This window comes from Pyxicephalus adspersus, chromosome 4 (assembly GCF_032062135.1).
Source record: "Pyxicephalus adspersus chromosome 4, UCB_Pads_2.0, whole genome shotgun sequence".
Classification (NCBI taxonomy): Eukaryota; Metazoa; Chordata; class Amphibia; order Anura; family Pyxicephalidae; genus Pyxicephalus; species Pyxicephalus adspersus.
Window position 1 is genome coordinate 5,681,076 of NC_092861.1, and position 20,589 is coordinate 5,701,664.

Here is a 20,589-nt window from a genome sequence, read left to right on the forward strand (position 1 = left end):
CAATTTAAACGTTGTTACTATGCAGTATTATTCATTGTAAATTACAACTAAATGTACAAAAGTAATCCACCAGCATTGCAGTGATAATGTGTTGCTATAGTTGGAATTTTCTTGCATTGTAGTGTGCAATTCCCCGAAAATTAATGCAGGTTACAATTCTGTTCCATTGTACATTGGAAGCTTATTCACGAGACTGAGCTTCCTTAACTCAATATTTGGAACAAAATCTTGGAGAACCCTCCGATCTGTGTAATGCATATTGCCCTACTTTGGTTCTATGCTGTGCTATAGTACTGCTATAGTACAGACTCCACCTCAGCGGCCTTTTACTAACCTTTGTAGCATATACATAAATATGTGCCTACACTTATAAATTGATTGGACCTCATAGACCTTAGGGGAACGCCTGTATTTTTTTTTCTTATCAGTTTTGAATAAACAAATGGCTGATACTGGGAAGCAGAAAAGGGGACCTGTGGGTAAATATTGGATCTTATAGTCAAACAACACTACAGAGATATGCATTTTTCCTTCAATCTCTATTTGCATATTAATATCCAGTATATCTCTTGTGCAATGACACCAAGCTGGTGGTCTAGAAGTGACATGACAATGTATTGAAATCTTTCTGGTAAAATTGGTAATACAAAAAAGGGCAGTTTTGAGTAGGGAAAACACTTGCAAAAATAACCAAGAAAGAAATAATAATCCATTAAAATGCAAAATAACAAAACCAGTCTTTGATGCAATGTCCAGCTCAAAGATCCTCCTCCTGTGTTATTGTTTGTATCTCTCTGTCATTTGCAACCCCTATTTAGTGTAGGTTGCTTAAAAACACAGTTTATTAATAATCGAAAAATGGCCTGCATCTGACTTCCTGGACGGTGAAAAAAGAATGATCACAATGATAAATTCATATGTGCTTTCCCCTCCTTTCTCCTCCATTCAATTAATCTTCTAGTATATGTTTGTGATGGGGGAGGAAACTGGAGTGCTCCTTACTTTGTTGCTCAGTAGAATGTTCCCCCTGTCATTGTTGGCCATTGGTAGGAATCCCATTTACATTGATGGCCTGTGAGATGTAGGCACCTTACTTTGTTTGCCAGTGGGAAGATTGTCCCATGCTTTGGTAAATAGCGGGAAGATTTCCTCCCTACTTTGTTAGGCAGTGTGAAGATTGGCTTTTTCTTATATCAAAATTTCCCTTATTTGAGCTTTCTCCTCCTATCAGCATGTTATCAGCACTTGAACTAATTTACTTCTGATTCTTTTTTACATTCCACTGTAATGCTGGAAAAATGTTTTCTGCCATTTAATATTCTTCCTACATTGGTTGTCAAAGTCACGTCTAACTGACTCGTTCACCAGCTGGATCTAGAGAAAGAATTAGAAATGGTATTCAGTACAGTGTAAAAGTACATGTGGCCCATAAAACATACAGTAGGCTGTCCACTATTTTGATTTTTTACACTTTTTCTCTAACCCATCTGCAGATGATAGTTTTACCTTACCTTGTCATGTGGGTTCCTCCCATTTATGAAAAGTCAGAATTTGTTACCAGATTCCATTTCAAAACCTATTGGGGAAATTTGTATAGCTGTCTGGGACCCATACCTGATGCTGCCATTGTTACTAGACCTTGAGTGTATTAGGTACACTCAAAGAAATGTATCTTGTGGTAATCACATACCAATAGGCTTGTTCTTGTAATGGTAAAGTCAACTAGGTCCCAGGATCGAATCTTTTCCAAATCTCTCCTTTGCATGGAGTTTTTAGGTTCTCCCTGTGTTTGTGTGGGTTTCCTCTCACTTTCCAAAAACATGCAGTTAGATCAGGGGTGTCAAACTCAAATACACAGTGGTCCAAAATTAAAAATTTAGACAAAGTTGCTGGCCAAATTTGAAACTGAAATAGCTACCGCTACTACAATTCCCTGCGTCAAGAAAACAGTCCAATGTGGGGCTTAATGTTATGAGTGGCTGAGACTCCGTCTTCCCTGAAATAGCCTGCTACTACAATTCCCTGTGTCTATAAAACAGTCCAATGCGGGCCACGCAAAGGCAGGGAGGCCGCTGGTCTATAGACGCGAATGATGCCACTACTACAATTTCCGTCATTAGTTGCGTCTCTAAAACAGTCCAAAGCGGGCCACACATAGGCAGGGAGGCTGCTGGTCTATAGACGCTGGTCGCTGGTCTATAGAGTGATGCTGCTACTACAATTCCCGGTATTACTTGCGTCTATAAAACAGACCAATGCAGGGACCACTGGTCTATAGACGCGATTATTGCTGGGAATTGTAGTAGAGGCGCTAATTCAATGCACCAGTGGGCCAGCTGCAATTCATATTTAGGATTCCTTTGGGGGCCAAAAAAAAGGACATTGCGGGCCAGAGTTTCACACCCCTGAGCTAGAGACCTTAGACTGTATTAAAGACATATGACTATGGTAGGGACATTAGAGTATGAGCCCCTTTGAGGGACAGTTAGTAACAGGATTACAAAATTTGTAAAGTGATGCGTAATATGTCGGCACTATATTAATACTGGATAATAATAATTTTGTAGCTCATCAAATCCCCTTCCATCCCCTAGGAAGTAGATTAGACATGCAAGAAACATTTTCTACATTATAAAACATGTCCCGTTCAATGTGGCTTTACACTACTAGATGGCTTTCTTTGAGTGTACCTCAAATACCCAAAGTGATTAACTATCTAGTAGTAATACACCATTCCCTAGATGAACCCTCAGAGATTGCCCAGTTTAACAGCCAGCTCCTGATCAGTTGTGTAGGAGCTCAGAGAGTTTTTATAGGCTTTCATGATAAATACATCCTTCAAATAATATTGTTTCAGTATGTTATTATCAACTAGTATTTATATAGTGCTGACATATGACTCAGCACTTTAGTTCATAGTCCATAGTCATATCACTATCATAAGCTCTCCCTCAAAGGGGCTCACAATCCAATGTCCCTAAAATAGTAATATGTCATTACCACTGTCTAAGGTCAATTTGTAAGTGGGAGGAAACCCAAGGAACTGCAAGAAACTCACGCAAACACCATGCAGATAGTACCCTGTCCAGGATTCAAACCTAGGACCTAACTCTCTAAAGGCAAGAGTGCTAATGTCTGAAACATACTTCAGTCTGCTTAGTAGTTTGGGGATTTAGTCTTGTAAGTGAAAACAAAGGTTTTCAACCATTTTCCTGTTTAGCACACCACATTCTATGCAAAGGAAGATGGTAGTAACTTGTCCACCCAAGGCGACCAGAGGGAAGTTAACTTGGTCATGGTGTAGAGCAGTTCATTTTTCATGCAAAAAAGTCCAGGTCATCTTTTCACTTAGAAGAAGCTTATTTCACAATTGTGCAATGGGGACAGCAGTGAGGATATGAGTCATCAAGTGAAATTGATGGTTAGAATAAGAATCTGGTTGAGGAGTGCTATCGTAGAATCCCTAGGGACTGCTGTGCAGAATGATGCAGTAATGAGGAGGTAAACTTTCTACCTAAAAATGGACACCATTGGGCATTGCCACCATATATGTAAAAAAGGGGGGCACCCATGGAAACATAATGTGGAGCAATCAGGAGAGAATTTGGAGAGGTTGGTGGTAATCAGATACCACCTTGATAGTGACTCTTGGAAATATTTATGAAATGTAGGATGGATAGAATGGCCCTTTAATTTATATCTTTACAATTTCATAGCTTGAATCCTCAGGCATTCATTCTTTACCTATTCAAATTAGGAACCCCCCAGTTTAAATATTTGCTTCACTGTATAGGTTGGGCCGGAATACTGATAATTTATCAATTCATAAATATGTGAGTTCTAACCATTATCAAGGAACATTTCTGTCTTTTGTCCACAGGAATTCTGTTTCAGATAAAAATTTGACGTATCATTTTCTGCTGTATTTAAAGCCATGTAGACTTCCTGACCTTGCTGGTTACGTCTGTGGGACACTAGACACAGCTGTACAGTTTTAAGGTAAGACATTTTTTAGGGCTTGGATACACCCTTGCATACCCCAAAACATTACATAAAAATGATTTTATCAGAGCTTCAACAGGAGTAATATAGCAGAATGCAAAAAGTTGAGTCTGTAGGGATAGGCTCTGTTTGCAGCTACTGGATTAGGAGTAAACTGGGAGAAATGTTAGAAAATAAGGTTTGCGTGATAGGTTCCTACAGAGTGACAGCAATGTGTATTACATATCAAACACTGATGTTCTTCTTCTCTGCACTGTGTCAGCTTAGAACAGTGTTGAGATAAAAAGTCTTGTTTTACAAACTAAAAGCACAACAGCACTATGTGGGTGACTGGTTTGGGTCTTCATATATTTTTAGCTACCTTTTAATATGTCCCTTCTCTATACAAAAAACTTGTAAGTGATGTTTGCCTTAAAGCTCCAAACACAGATTAAACTTTTAGACTGAGCAAAGGACAACTCAACAGTCTGATGAAAGTCCTAATCATATTATCTTATTTTAAGGTCTTTGTAACATTAACTTCTCAGGTTTTCACCTATATAAATCAGAAGAATGGAATTTCTGCACCTCGCTACTCTCATCGGCATCCTGTCTGCAGTATGGGCTCAGAACCCTCTCTACCCCCCTCCCTGTAAGTTCTATTCTTTTGTTTAAATAATTGTTTATTTAAAGTGTACTCCCTGCTAGAAAATAATAAAAAAAAGGAAAAGTAAGCATGGAAAGACTGATATTATCAAACAAATTCTCTCTCTTTTTATGAGAAAGTAAGTAAACAGGTAGACAGTGCAATAGCAGTTAATATAGTGTACTATAAAGTATTTGATACAGTACCCCACAGACGAGTATTATGGAAGTTAGGGTCAATAGGTTCAGAAAAGAAAATCTGTAAATGGATAGAGATTTGGATTAAAGAACACATCCAGGGAGTAGTGATTATTAATTCATACTCTTAATGGTCTAATATTAATAGAGGTGTACCCTTTGATTTAGAGTTTGGGATTAAAAATAAAACACTTCTGTGTTTGCAGATAACACCAAACTATAAAATGGAAATAGGTCCATACAGGATGTCTATAATCTACAAGCAGACCTGTATATATTGTTTGATTGAGCATCTAAGTGGTAAATGATATTTAATAAAGATAAATGTAAAATGATGTACTTGGGAGCTAACAACATGCATGCTTCATACTGTCTAGGGGGAATACATTTGGGGGAGTCAGAAATGGAAAAGGATCTGGGGGTTCTGGTAGATCATAGACTTAATAACAGCATGCAATGCAAAGCTGCAATATCTAAAGCTAGTAAAGTACTTTCTTGTATTAAAAGAGGAATATACTGCAGAGATGGAGACATAAACCTGCCCCTGTACAAAGCATTGGTCAGACCACATCTGGAATATGCGGTCCAGTTTTGGGCACCAGTTTACAAAAAGGACAATGTGGAATTGGAGAGAGTGCAGAGAAGGGCAACTAAACTAATAAAAGGAATGGAAGAGCTCAGCTATGAGGAGAGATTAGCTGAACTGAATCTATTCTCCCTTGAGAAGAGACGTATAAGGGGGGATATGATCATCCTGTATAAATATATAAATGGTCCATATAGAGAATCCTCTTCCCAATTATTCGCTTTAAGATCATTACTAAGGACAAGAAGACACTCTTTTTGTCTTGAGAAAAAGAAGTTTAAGCTCCAGATAAGGAAGGGATTCTTCACTATAAGGTCTGTAAAAATGTGGAATCGTCTCCCTCAGAAAGTAGTTTCAGCAATTCTGGATGCTTTTCTAGAACCGCAGAATTGAACTGGATATTAAAGTTTTAAAGTAAAGATAACAGAAACCATCGATTCAGGGAACATCTGATTGCCTCAGGGAATCAGGAAGGAATTTTTTTCCCCATTGGAGTAAATTGTACTGGGGGGTTTTTGGCCTTCCTCTGGATCAACTATGTCTATAGGGTTTTTTTTTATCTGGGATATGTTTATTTTTCCAGTGGTTGAACTTGATTGACGTATGCCTTTTTTCAGCCTGACTAACTATATAACTATGTAGGGGGAAATCTAATATCAATTGTCCTGTAAGTGAATTTGGCGTGTTTGGCTTAGTGGCCAGCACTCTGGCATTTGCAGTGCAGGGTCCCAGGTTTGAATTTTAGCCAGGACACTACTTCAAGGAGTTTGTATGTTCTTCCTGTGTTTGTGTGAGTTTCATCCGGGCATTCTGGTTTCCTCCCACATCCCAAAAACATGCTGTTAAATGTATTGGCTTCCCCTTAAATGTTACATTAGACTGTGTTAATGATTTATGACTATGGTAGGGACATTAAATTGTTAGCCCCTCTGAGGGACAGCTAGTGACATTACTATGGACTCTGTTCAGTAATGCGTAATATGTCAGTGCCATATAAATACAAGTTAGTCATAATTATTGCTGTACTCCATTAGACTAAATTTATTTAGCTGATGCCTAAAGCATGTTACAATTAAATAAAAGACAACACAGCACATATCTAGCTTTCTTTTGTTATACTGTGTGGTGTGCGTGCAGTGCAAATTCATCCCTAATATGATAACTGTGATCTAAACTATCCTTGAACTTTATAAGAGAGACCATCATTATCACATTTATGTTATAATTTAATTTCCTATACACAGATAAGAATCTTGCTCTTCGAGGTCGAGCAACTCAATCTTCCACTTACAGCGGGATATCTAATGCTATCAATGCCATTGATGGGAATTTGGACACCAATTTCTACCACGGCTCGTGTGCCTGTACAAACCTTGATGTGTCTCCTTGGTGGAGAGTGGATCTACAAAGGCCACATAAAATTTCCCAAATTGTCATCACCAATAGAGGAGACTGCTGTGGAGAAAGACTGAATGGGGCCAGCATTCTGATTGGAAACTCACTGGAAAACAATGGAAATAACAATCCAAGGTCAATTCAAGTTTATGTGCTTTTTTATCATTATTATTTTTTACTTGTTATCCAGTCAGACTGAAAAACAAGTAAAGACTTTTTTGCTATGAGCTCTATTTATAATAAAATAATTATTTTTTTTTATAATAAATCAGTATGTTTGATATTTTGGATACATGTTTTTTCAGAGGTAGTGATTGATTCTCCACCTGAGTTTGTTTGGTAAATTATTATTATTACACGGTATTTATATAGTGCTAACTTAATATGCAGAGCTTTACAAAGTCCATAGTCATGTCTGTAATTATCCCTCAAAGGGGATCACAATCTGTCCCTACCATAGGGTCATGCATGTTTTTCGAATGTGGAAGGAAACCGGAGTACCTGGAGGAAACCCACGCCAATACAGGGAGGAACTGCAAACTCCATGCAGATAGTGTCCTGGCTGAGGCTCTAACCTGGCACCTAGGACCTAGTGAATGTGAGATTCACTGCTTTATTAACTAACCCTTTGTGTTCCTGCTTTAATACTATACAAAGCACCATTGTACTAGAAAACGACATGAGAGCTGGACAGCTGCTTTTTATTTTTAATTCCCATTGATCTGGGCCTCCAAATTGCCCTTCAATCAGTACTCCTATTAACCTTGCTAATGCTTTTGGTGCACTGTGCAGAAGCATATACCACTTAATGTTAACAATACAGCATTATAAGACTTTTAGTATATTTGCTTACTTATTTTTAATACTTGTCTATTTTCACAGCTGTTCAGAAATCAACTACATACCAAATGGTGCCACGCAAACTTTCCAGTGCAATGGCATGGTTGGCCGATACGTTAGCATAATCCTGCCTGGGAAACAGACCTATCTCCAGCTCTGTGAAGTTCAGGTTTTTGGAGTTCCTGTATCTAACATTCCTACCTGCTTTTAATTTGACCTTCTGCTCTGATGAAGGTATAACAGAAAAGAACTGAACAACTTTTGCAATCAAATGTCTTTTATTAAAGGTCCTGGCCGAAATTGGTATTTTGTTTTAGGGCAGATGTTGAGGTGTTAATTCACTGGCTAACCCTTTATATCACTATTAGGAGAAGGGTTATGCTTTCTATTATGAATTTTCCATGTAGAAAGATATGAGAATATGCCAAAATGGGGGGAAAGCCTTGAACTGTAAGAGCGAGGTGGAATCTAGCTGCTGGAATCCTCGGGAGAATGTTTTACATTTCAATTAGTTTCAACAAAAAGAGGTGTGAAATAAATTATTTGAGATATGAAAAGAATGTGAAAAGGACAGCTCTGCAAAATGCAGCGGCAAAGCCTTTTAACTGGCCTGGGGCCCGTGGCCGCAGTCAAATGCCACCGTGCTAATCAGGGGAAAGTACGGCGTAGCTAAAGGAATGTATGCGAGCCTGGATCGAGGGAGGAAACGAAAGGACGCTCTTTCTTACGGAAGCTCCTTTACCCTCTTTCAAGAAATTGCAGGCAGAAACTCAAAGAAGGAGATGTTTACCTTTGCAAAAGGCAGCCATGCCTGGCCAGCTCCCCTTTCTTAACCGGTGCCGCATGCTGGCACCATTGGGGTCTCTGGCAGTTCGTGCGCCAGGCCCCGCCTCTTTCCTCTGATGGCCTAAGCCTGCCACTTAGTGTTTAAGCCCTGCGACGTTTTGGCTTGGGGCCTTTGCTCTGCTACATCACGCGCTCTCTGTGGCGCAATTGTTTAGCGTGTACGGCCGGTAACCAAAAGGTTGGTGTTAGCGCTTTCGGCTGTTGCCAATTAGGAGAAAGTACGGCATACCTAAAGGAATGTAGCAAGCAGGCAGAAACTGCTCCCTGCTCGCATACATTTTACAGTCACTTATCAACACAACACTCATGCCAACATGCTAATCTTTAAAATTCTCAACAACCTTGATGTCATCTGTCTTCAATAATGATTTCCATTCTCATGTTTTGGTCATGGAGCCCTTTATTTGCTCACCTTCCAATCATCACTCTAATTTTTTATGCATGTAGGGAATTTTCTCAAAATCTTATGCTGCAGCAACAAACAGTCCTTAATCTTGTCAAAAATGTAAGGGGAGAAAGAGATTCTTGAGGACACAAAGATATTAACCACCAAAGACACAAGGGATGATTTTCAAGCAATCCTTCAAGCCTTAACTTCAAAGCGCACCTTTTACTCATAGATTATGGCAGCGCACATTTCTTACCGGTCTCTATGTTTTAAAATACTTCTTGCTTACTTCCTTGCTCTTCTGATTCTGGTGAAGCAGTAAGTGTAAAATCCCAGAATCAGGGTAGTCGTATGGTTTTGTTCCAGGAACGGAAGCCTTCCAGAGTGGCGAGCAGTCCTCATTAGTATGGTGGTGAGTTTACCCGTCTTCACACGAGTGAAGACACAAAGACATTACCCACCAAAGATTTTCCAGCAACTGTAAGTGAGGGCATACAATGTCCCTGGGATAGAAAATAAGGGGGAAGAAGGGTTCAAGAGCAATGAGGTGAGGTTAATTAGGCCAAAACTTGCACTCAGAATTAAAGTGTAAAAAGCTGTATTGTAAGCAGGATGTTGATGCAAGAAAAAGGAAAGCTTGGTGAAGAAGTGAGATGTGCAAAAGGACAGAATAAGTTCAGCCCGAAACACCTGTAACAGAGATGAGAGTCCAACAATGGAACATGTGCTCCTTGTTAGTATAATAATAAGTGTCCCTGCCTGTCACGCGGGAGACTGGTGTTCTATTCCCCCGACGGTGAGGTGTCTCTAAATTTTATGACCACTTATCAACACACCAGTCTTGCCAGCGTTAACTTCAAAGTGCACTTTTCACTCATGGATTATGGAAGCTCACATTTCTCACCGGTCTCTATGTTAAAAATACGGCTTGCTTATTTCCTTGCTCTTCTGATTCGGGTGAAGCAGTGAGTTGTGTAATATCACAGAATCAGGGCAGTCGTATGGTCTTGTACCAGGAGCGGAAGCCTTCCGGCATGGTGAGCAGTCCTCGTTAGTATAGTGGTGAGTTTCCCCGTCTGTCACGCAGGAGACTGGGGTTCAATTTCCCAACAGAGAGGGCTATGGACCTTTTTTGACTATTTATCAACACTCCACCCTTGCTCACCTTGAAATCCAATTGCACCTTTCATGCGCAGATTATGGAAGCTGACATTTCTCACCCAGCTCTCTCTAAAGTATTGTTTTCTAACTGGCTTGCTCTGCCAGTCCTGTACCTTGGTCATTTTCACAAACGATTACCATGCCACCCCGGTGTTCATTTGATTGCTTCATGCTTCATCTTCAGTTGTGTGACCCAAACCGCTGAATTCAAAACCCCATTTTTAGCCCCAGTCAATTAGTACTATTTATTATTGGTTTAGCAGTGAAAGATTACCCAATCACTCAATGGTAGGTTCATTTTAAGTTCTTTAAAAGGACAGTTTCACTCACATATCTAGTACATGGCGACTCTGAATATTCATCCTATGGTTTTCCCACTCAATGACAACTTTGGACTGTTCCGCTCCAGAACTACATTTTTTGTTAGGCAGGTGTGGATGCCTACAAGCAGGTGTGAAAATGTTGGTTGGAGTATACATTTCTCCCAAACCTTCTAATCTTTAAAATTCTCAACAATCTTGATGTTTCATTTGGAATCTCAAATTCCAAATGTCCCTCTGACATATTTCTAACTGTTAACAGTCAGGCACATTGTGTTGGGGTCATCGTTGACTCTGCCCACTCTTTTATCCCCCATCTTCAGAACATTTTCAGGTCCTGTCACTTTCACCTACGCAATATCTCCAAAATCTGCCCCTACCTGTCTCAGAGCCATCTGATTTGACTGGGTGGCATCTTTAACCCTGGAGTGCTACTCGAAGCGTATGCGGAAGTACATGTCAATCACATCTAATTGGTTCAAATCTGCCATTGTGGCGCTGTAGAAATTCCTTTCTATGATGACCCAGTGCACATTAGGAATCGGGTACTCTAGCACTTCACCAGCTTTGAATGCAACAGACATGGACATGTTGCATTTCACCAGAAATACAGAAATTTTCTGTTAAATTTGATAGATAGCAAGTGGTATCAGAATTCAATATCTGTATTTTTTTACAGAAATACATACATTTTTCTGTTTATTTTGATAGATTGCAAGAGTTAAAATTTATGCTAACTCTTGCAAAAAAAAAAAAATACAGATATTTATTTCTGATACCACTTGCTATCTATCAAAATAAACATAAAAATGCCTGTATTTCTGTAAAAAAATACAGATATTTATTTTTGATACTACTTGCTATCTATCTGAAAGGACAGAAAAATGTATGAATTTCTCTATTAAAAATACAAATATTTAATTATGAATCACAGCTCCATTACAAGTGATATAGGCCTCAAAGTAGATAGAGGCAGAGGGCTCTGAGTGAGGTGCTCAGTAAAAAAATTAGACAGATACAGCTCCTTCACAAGTGACAGACCTCAGAGACAGAGTGGAGGTAGAGGATCACTAGGGGGAGGAGTAGAAGGAGATGCAGAAGGCTGTGAAAGTGCTCTTCCCATCAAGGTGTCAGCAGGCCATACAGCAGTTGACGACTAATCAGTACACTCTGCAGAAGGGGTGTTGAAGTCATTGCCGATCCAAGCCTTATTCATTTTGACAGTGATTCGGTCGACATTTTCTGCGGAGAGCCGAATCCGCTTGTCACTCACTACTAGTGTTGATGTTCGAATTCGGGTTGTCCCTATATTCGACCCGAATATGGCTGTTCAAATTCGGGTAAACCCGACCTGAATTTTGCTGCATTTGACAGCAAAAATTCGGGAAAAAAAAAAAATGTTTTTTAAATTTTTTTTGTATGTGTTTTTTATTTTAAACTTGTTCTTTTTTATTTTTTACAGGTTATCCGACAATGACATTATGCCCCTGATTCATCAATGAAATCCGCGCTCGCTGGAAGCGCGAACGTACGCGCGGCCATCGATCGCGGATTACCGCGGTCCGGACTCGAATAGTGTTATGTATCTTTTTATAATGTATGTTTTCATGTATCCTGAATTCCATGTTCAACCACTCAAATTTTTTTGCTATATTCGAGCGAATAGCTGCCGAATCGAATAGTGAGCTATTCGACCAACACTACTCACTACGCCCCCAGCTGCACTGAACACTCTTTCAGATAACACACTTGGGGCTCGGCAGGCAAGGATCTGAATGGCATATTCTGCCAGCTACGGCCATTGCTCAAGCTTGGATACCCAGTAGCCCAGTGGGTCCTGGCTTTGCAGGTTGTAGATGTCCCATGTAGAGCTCAGGTATTCCTGCACCATGACTGAGTACCGCTGCTTTGTGTCATTGGAAATTGCTGCATGACTGGCAGCTTGCTTCCGCTGAAAAAAGCCTGCATAGTTTGGCTTAGCCAACCTCTACCACTGCTGCCACCCACGCTTAAAAAAGTTGTTTGGCTCGCATTGTTGGTGGAATGTTGGTAGTGCTGCATTTTAGGTCCCCTGTATTGGGGCAAGATCAGATGTTGTATCCCAGATGTCCGCTCTGTGTCGTGTCCAAGATCCTCCATCATCTGTTCCAGCAGGCATATGATGGGGATGATGTCACTGACACAGACCTGGTCTCTGCTAATCATCCTGGTGGCCTCTTCAAAAGGTGACAATACAGTGCACAAGTCCTCAATTTTCAGCCAATCCGCAGGGCTCAAGAGAGGCAGTGTAGGTATATGTCTGAAACGAACAGACTCTGCCACGTAATCCACCACCACTTTCTGTTGTTCAGCCAGCCGCTGCAGCATGTAAAAGGTGGAATTCCAGCGTGTGGCCACATCACAAATTACCCGGTGCACTGGCAGGTTGAGACTTCGCTGTAAATCCACCAATCTGGCACTGGCTGTGTACGAGTGTCGGAAATGCGCTGACAACTTTCTGCTCTTCAGCAGCAGCGGCTGGAGGTCTGGGTAATTCCTAGGGAAGTGCTGTACTATCAGGTTCATGACGTGAGTCAGGCAAGCTACGTATGTGAGTTTCCCACAATGCAGAGCTGCCAGCAGATTGGCCCCGTTGTCACACACGACCTTGCCTGACGGTCTGAAGTCTGTTGGTAGTTAGCCATATGTCATCCTGCTCCCGCAAGGCACTTGGAATGGCTGCACCCGTGTGGCTGAGGGAACCCAGGCTTCACAACCTCAGTACTGCGTGGCAACGTCTGAACTGTGCATCGAAATAGCAAACTGCAGGTTGTTGCTGGCGGTGAACAGATGCTGCCGAATGGGAGGTGCTGGGTCTTCACTACAAAGTGTCCCTGGAGGAAGAGGTTGAGGCACAAGAGTCAAAGGAGGAGGTGGAAGTGGAGGTTGAGGAGGAAATTGTATGGCAATGTGCTCTGGCCTGAGGTAGGTATGCAGGTCTTGCTGCATCTTCCCCTGCTGCCACCAAAGTTACCCAGTGAGCTGTATGAGAAATATATCTTCCCACTCCATGCTTGCTCGACCAACTGTCGGGTTGTCAGGTGCATCTAGCCAGAATCTGCTGAGAGTGCTACAGGGCCATGAACAGATTGCTCTGCACGTGTTAGTGCAAAGCAGGAACACATTTTTCTGTAAAAGACTGTAGCTTGGGCAAAACGTACCGTGGGTTCATGTGAGAGTGAGACCATAGTTGAAAGCCTGTGAACTGACTCTCTTCGTCAGATGATTGAAACAACTGAGAATCTTGAAAGAATGATTGTAGCTCCACCTCTCCAACCCCTCGGTGGGACTCCTCTACATACTGCTGTATACGAGACTTTCCAGCCGCTGATGCAGAACTAGGAGGAACAGGTTTATCATGGACTGTTTGGAACACCTGTAAGGCCTGTGTCTGGAACTGGGATGAAGAGGGGGTACAATCACTTGACCCAGGCTGGGTCATGTACTCCACTACCACTTGTTCATGGTGTGGCAATAATGGATGCCCACCACCAACAGCAGCGCTTCTTGTTCCTGGGTTTGCAGCTAAAAACAAACTCATACTGCTTTGCTTGTCACCCCTGCCAATGCTGAGTTTTCCTCTTTGGCCATACATTGTAGAAGTTTTTTCTGTGTGGCTTGACACCCTGCAAAATACTTTGTAGCTAATATGCTTCACAAAGTGTAAATTTGTACAGTAAGTGAAATTTGTTATGGGGGGGGGGGGAAGTTGACACCAAAAATGCAAGTGTGCTGTGTGTGTTGTATGCAGCACTTTCTTTCAGTGGTGACGCTTGTAATATGCAGCACAGTATACAAAATATATACTGCAGTATATACTGCGTCTTTGTGTCTGTCTCTCAGTACAAGTGTGATACTGTGCATGCTGTCAGGGAGAGTATGCTGCCTCTGGCTGCGTGTATGTAACACACTGACTATCTATCTATCTATCTATCTATCTATCTATCTATCTTTCAGTGAAACACTCTAAGCACTCTATCTGAGTACAGTAGATTGCAGGACTGCACCAATACAGTACAATCCAACAATCTATCTGACTAATAGTGTGAGTGTGACACAGTCTAAGTAAAGCACTGTTTTTAACTTTGACGCAGCCAGCCAAGCAGCACAGAAAGGTTGTGATGCTAGCAAATTTGTGTCAGGAGTGGTAAATGCAGGCATGCCCTGGCCTTAATTAGGCCAATGGCTGCCTGTGTGGCATGCAGTCAATCGGCTGCCTGCCACAACAAACATGGAGGGGAGCATCCCTGCTGTTATTGGAGGTCCATAGGCATCGTGGGGGAGGTCCCTAGGCAATGTGGGAGCGTCGAATTTGGGGCTTCGAATCCAACAAAATTCGGATTAAGCGTTGGCGACGTCCTTCCCCCTAGTCCCGGTGGCTCTGTAGAGTTACTCCAGGGACTCCCCAAGCTGAATTGTGATTCCCCGTAGTTGAGCAGTTCTTATAAGAGCTAGTAGTAATATAGTGGTTCCCTACAACACCAGACACGGCTGCGAGTTGGGGGGGAAAAAGAAAGAAGAAGGACACTTTATTGATGCCACACTTGGTATTATATACAAGTCCCCATGCAATGGGACCTCCCCTCTGGACCTGATGGAGAACAAGGTGATAGACACACCGACCAATGGAAATAACCACACAATCCGGGACACTCCCACCCAATGTCTTCCTTCTGTCTGGGAGATAATTAGGTCACACACCGGACATAACCCACTCATCTCCAGACAGTAAAACCACATTGTTTATAAAGTCCTCAGTACTGAACACACAATGTCTCTCCTCTGTCTGGGAGATAATTAGGTCAGACACCGTATGTAACCCAATCATCTCAACAGACAAACAAACAGAGGGCCTTTGTTACATGGCTCCCTCCTATTGGAACACGCTGGCAAACCCGGTTTGACCCTTTTTCAGGTCACCCCGGGGCTGTCCAGTCTCTGGTATTCAGGGTGGAGATCAGTCTACCGGGATATTCCATCCGTGTTGCCATTCTGTTTTCCGGGCCGGTACTGGATGGTAAAGTTGTAGGGTTGGAGTGCCAGACTCCATCTCTGTAGCTGGCCATTGTCCCCTGCAACACGGTTTAGCCACACAAGCGGATTATGGTCTGTAACAAGAGTGAACTCTTGTCTGTATAAATATGGAGTGAATTTCTTTAGGGCCCACACCAGAGCTAAGCACTCCTTCTCCACCACCGCATAGCTGACCTCTCGGGGAAGAAGCTTTCTACTAATGTAGGTGAGCTTTCTTTAGCTTTCTACTAATGCCTGTATATTTGACAGAGCAACTGCCTCGGGATAGCGTGTAGCATAGTCCACCACGGTAAGCATGTACTTCTTACCGGATTGACTAGGGTTGGCGAGGGGTCCCACGAGGTCAATGGCTACCCTTCTAAAGGGTTCTTCAGCAGGGTAGCCATAATGGGCAGCCCTGGGGTGATCCCCTTATTTCCCCACTCGGTGGCACACATCGTAGGTTCGACAGTCCGTACATCTGTGTGCACCCCAGGCCAACCCAGTGTAATGTACGGGTAACTCCTAAGTGTCCAGCCACAGGAATGTCGTGCCCGATTCTAAAGATTTTCCTTCGATACTTGCTGGGGACTACTAACTGGCTCTTTTGGTAGGGGTTCGGTCCTGCCTAGTAAGTGACCCGATATAACCTATTAGCTTCCCACACAAAAACTTTGTTGTCCAACCCCTCAGCCCCGATTCCTGCCCTTTCCCTATATTTCTGAAGGGACGGATCCACCCTAGTCTCCCTCCCAAACTCCCAAAGGTGTGTCCCAAGCTATTGAGGTCTGGGTATTAGTCACAGTCAGGGAAGGTCTCACCTGGGCCTCCCGAGCTGGGGAACTGGTCCGTTCGGTTCTCGCTTGGGCCCTGGTCGTCACGGGGTGTGCAGCTGCGCTAGAGGTGGGGACATAGGCAGAAATGAGAAGGCCCAAATCATTGCCCAGCAGGACCTCTGAAGGTATAGGTGGGCCCAGTATAGGTGGACGTGGGCGGTAACCAGACGAAATACGGCTCCCCCAGCCACTCGAACAGCCACGGTTTGACCCGTAGGCTTATGGGCTGGAATCAGGTGCCCCTGTACCAGTGTATTGGTAGCCCCAGTGTCCCGTAATCCTTGGGTGACCTGTCCATCGAGGTTGACCCCTTGTCGGTGCTGCTGGCTATTATCCCAGGAATCAGCCTGGATAGGATTGACCTTGTACAATACCCCCAGATATTCCTCAGGATGAGTGTATGTGTCCAGGCAGTGGACAGCCAGGTTACAGGATGCAGCAGGGGTTGACCCAGTGGGTGCGTTGTTCCAGGAAGGTCGGGGGGGGCAAAAGGGCAATTGGCCACTAGGTGTCCTGGTTCGTGGCATCGGTGACATTTTACCTTGGGATACTCTAACCGATTCCTGGAAGGACCAGCAACACGAGGGGGCCCGGGCAGGACAGGGGCCCTGAACTCAGTCGTGGAGAGGGTCTGGATACACTGGACACCCGGGTATCCACTCGAGGATTAGGTCGGGGTAGTGCTGGGTCCAGTCGTCAGGAATCAGTATACTCATAGGCCAGGCAGGCGGCCTCAGTGAGGGTGTGAGGGCGTCGGTCTCTTACCCAGTTGCAAGTCCTGCTGTAGATTATTGAAGAAATGCTCCAAGAGAAACATTTGTAATATTTCCTTGGCAGATACAGCCTGGCATCCATCAATCCAATGGGTACCTGTTAGCCCATTCCATGTGGGTGTAACTTCCCTGTTTTTTGGTATCTCGGGATTTCTGCCGGAATGCCTTGGGGTTAGGGCGTACCGTTTAAGTGAAGTGTCTTTGACAAAGTGCTCTGGGACGGCCCAGCTTCCGCTGCTCTCTCGTACTCATAGAATGGTAACCTGTTTCTCTGGTGGTACCTGGTGAAGCGCACACTGCCTCTCGAAGTCCCCCAAATAGCTGTTGATCTCCCTCTCTGTCTCCAAGAACTGTTTAAAGGCAGCAAACGGTACCTTTCGTATTTCTGTGCTGGCCGTAGTAAGGCTTATCGGGGTTGGCTCTGGAGGACGCTGGGCAATAATTTGTTGCAGCTCGTATTCCCTCTGTTCTCGAGCTTCCGCTGCTACCTCGGAAAAAATCTGTGCAATCTGTTCCTCAGAGGGGTTTGGCCCATAGATCGCCAACCGCTCCCTCACTATGCGAGCCATTTCATCTCTGGACAGGATAGGGGTTCAGCCATGGCAGAATTCTGATCCAGCTGCTGTAACTCTGCAATCAGTGCCCTTTTATGTCGGCTGCTGGCTCTCCCTCCAGGGCTTTCCAGTAGATCCTTGGGGGTCATGCGTTTTAGCTGCTTATATCGGCTGTCCGTCCGACTTGCACGCCTCCAGGGGTAGAAGGACCATCCCACTGCTGCCACCAAATGTAACGGTATCAACCGCTGGCGACGTCCATCCCCCTAGTCCGGGTGGCCCTGTAGAGTTACTCCAGCAACTCCCCAAGCTGAATTGTGATTCCCCGTAGTTAGACAGCTCTTACAAGAGCTAGTAGTAATATAGTGGTTTCCTACAACACAAAACACGGCTGTGAGTTGAGGGTGAAAAAGAAAGAAAGACACTTTATTGATGCCACACTTGGTATTATATACAAGTCCCCATGCAAGGGGACCTCCTCTCTGGACCTGATGGAGAACTAGGCGATAGACACACCGACCAATGGAAATAACCACACAATCCGGGACACTCCCACCCTATGTCCCCCGTCTGGGAGATAATTAGGTCAGACACCGGACGTAACCCACTTATCCCTGGACAGTAAAACCACATTGCTTATAAAGTCTCCCGTACTGAACTCACAACTGAACTGTCTTTCCTCTGTCTGGGAGATAATTAGGTCAGACACCGTATGTAATCCAATCATCTCAACAGTCAAACAGAGAGGGCCTTTGTTACAGGGTTGACTTAAATTCGAACAGTCATATTTGGGTCGAACATTAGGATAACCTGAATTTGAACAACAACACTAGGTATAACCATGATTAGAGACACGTGAACAATGTCAAACAAGATATACTATGAAGATATACTATGAAGCCCAGTGTCGTCTCGATGCGAAGTGACATCCTCATCATCCACATCACCCCGAGCACAAAGGGCAAGAGGAGACTGCTGTGTCTCAGGGCGTACTATTGTAAAAAAATTGAAATGCACACATTGTTGATGCAAGTCAAAAGAAGGTAAAAATACACTAAAGATGTCATTTTAAAAAAATGATCTCATATTTCACCCCAAACATAAAAAAGTAAAAACACAATCCTATTTTGTTCTTGATGCTAATGACTAAACTGTTGCAATCCCCAAAAATGCAAAAATCAAATAACATTGGTAATTATGTAATGTAAAAGGATTGAACTTACATGGTTGTCAAGCATCGGAGTCATCCTGGTAGTCCACCCCTACCACCGTTTCTGGCTCAATGAATTGCAACACCAATCTTTCATACTCCCTGAGACGCTGCGCAAGATGTTCACAATAGGTCCCACTCCTTCCGGCCTCTGTGCCCAGGATGCTTTTGACGTGCCTGAAGACCCTGGGTAATGGTCCGTTGTGTACTGTCCACTGCAATTACACTCTTGGAAATTTCCTCCCAGAGTCCCCATCTTACAGCATGGGAGGTCTGGGAGTGCAAGTCCCCACGGAGTCGTGGAAAATGTTGTACGTAGGACTCCATGAGGGCTTCATTTTGCTCAGGAGTGAAGCTGCCTGTTGGTCATTGGACTGAAGACCCTGGGGTGGTGGTGGAGGGGCTGGCAGCAGCCACGGTGGTGGCGGTGGTGGCAGTGGTGGTTGCAATTCTCCTTGGCTCCATTTTACTAGAAAGAAAAAAAAAAGAGTTATGGGACAACACACCAAAAACATTTTTTGGAGAAATAAAGTAAATGGTGTAAACTGACTTTTCGTTTTTCTTGTAGCAGCCTTCTGGTTTGTGTGTTCGTTTTTGTCTTTGTAAAGTTTTGGTTTGCATGCGGAATGGCTAAGAAGCTCTGTGCAAATTTAAAGAGATACAGTACGTGTGCATGTTTATGCGTGGTTTATGCGCGTTACCTGCGCACATTCTTGCGCACTTCAATGTGCGCCGGGGTGGGAATGTGCTTGTTGTTGTCATGATATTGAAGTAGAGTTGCTCTTCACTACTGCTGTTGTGGTATCAAACGCAACTCTGCTTGTTACTGCAGAGGAGGAGCAGCAACAACAACAACCTGAGGAGCAAGCTTCAACATCGCGACGGGCCTGGGAGCCACGCGTTTTCTTGGAGCGTAGCCACCTTGATAATTTACGTGACCAGGATGTTAAAAGGCATTTCCGCCTGTCCCGCCAGGTCATCCATGACCTGTACAGCTTGCTGGAAGCCAGGCAGTGCAAGGAATGACCAGGCTTTTGGCCACTCTCTAAATTTTAGGAAGGGGTTCCTTTCAAACCTCCTCAGCCTACAATTTCCAGGGTTTTTACGAAGGTCATAAATGACATTGTAGACCTTGTCCCACTATATATTCAGTTCCCTCAAACAGCTCAGGAGTGGAGGAAGGTGGATTTCTTCAGTCGAGCGGGATTTCCTAATGTTTTGGGGGCCTTCGATGGCACTCATGTCACCATTCAGGCCCCTAAACTGCAGGAAATTGCCTTTCGCAACGGGAAGCGACATCATTCACTGAATGCACGCATCCCAGGATCATGCCATGATGCCTATATCCAGCATCAGACAGCCCTCTACCAGAAATTCATCTCTGGAGAAATGGCTGAGGGCTGGGTAATAGGTAATCTATAATGTCATTATTGTAATCCAACTAAGAGTAGTCAAATCCTAAAGACACCTATTATGTTGCTATGTCCCTTTGCATTGTCAGAATGCCAGGCTGTAACCTATATTGTATATATGTCATATTTTGTTCTAACATCTAATTTAGCAAATAGTTTATAAATAATTTACAATATTGGGAGCATGGGGGAAGAACTAACTTTTAGATATTCCCAGAAGCCCTAGCATAATTACTATTTTCACAACTCACAGTACTTCAGTGTGGTAGTCAGTAGTAACAATGTCTCCTAACAACCAAAAAGCAATAAAGTGACCGAAGAGCACAACCCTTAACAACCTTTGTGAAAAAACTATAGTGTTACACTGCATTCACAGAACACTTACTATACCA

General features: G+C 43.2%; 1 protein-coding gene across 1 annotated transcript; it reads left to right on the forward strand.

Annotated features, from left to right (window-relative positions):
• The first annotated feature begins 4,528 nt into the window (after positions 1–4,528).
• On the forward strand, positions 4,529–8,130 carry LOC140329952 (fucolectin-like). The gene is made up of 3 exons (XM_072410341.1): positions 4,529–4,633; positions 6,655–6,940; positions 7,688–8,130. The coding sequence occupies exons 1-3, from the start codon at positions 4,555–4,557 to the stop codon at positions 7,854–7,856; spliced, it is 534 nt and encodes a 177-aa protein (XP_072266442.1). The 5' UTR covers positions 4,529–4,554; the 3' UTR covers positions 7,857–8,130.
• Positions 8,131–20,589: the final 12,459 nt, after the last annotated feature.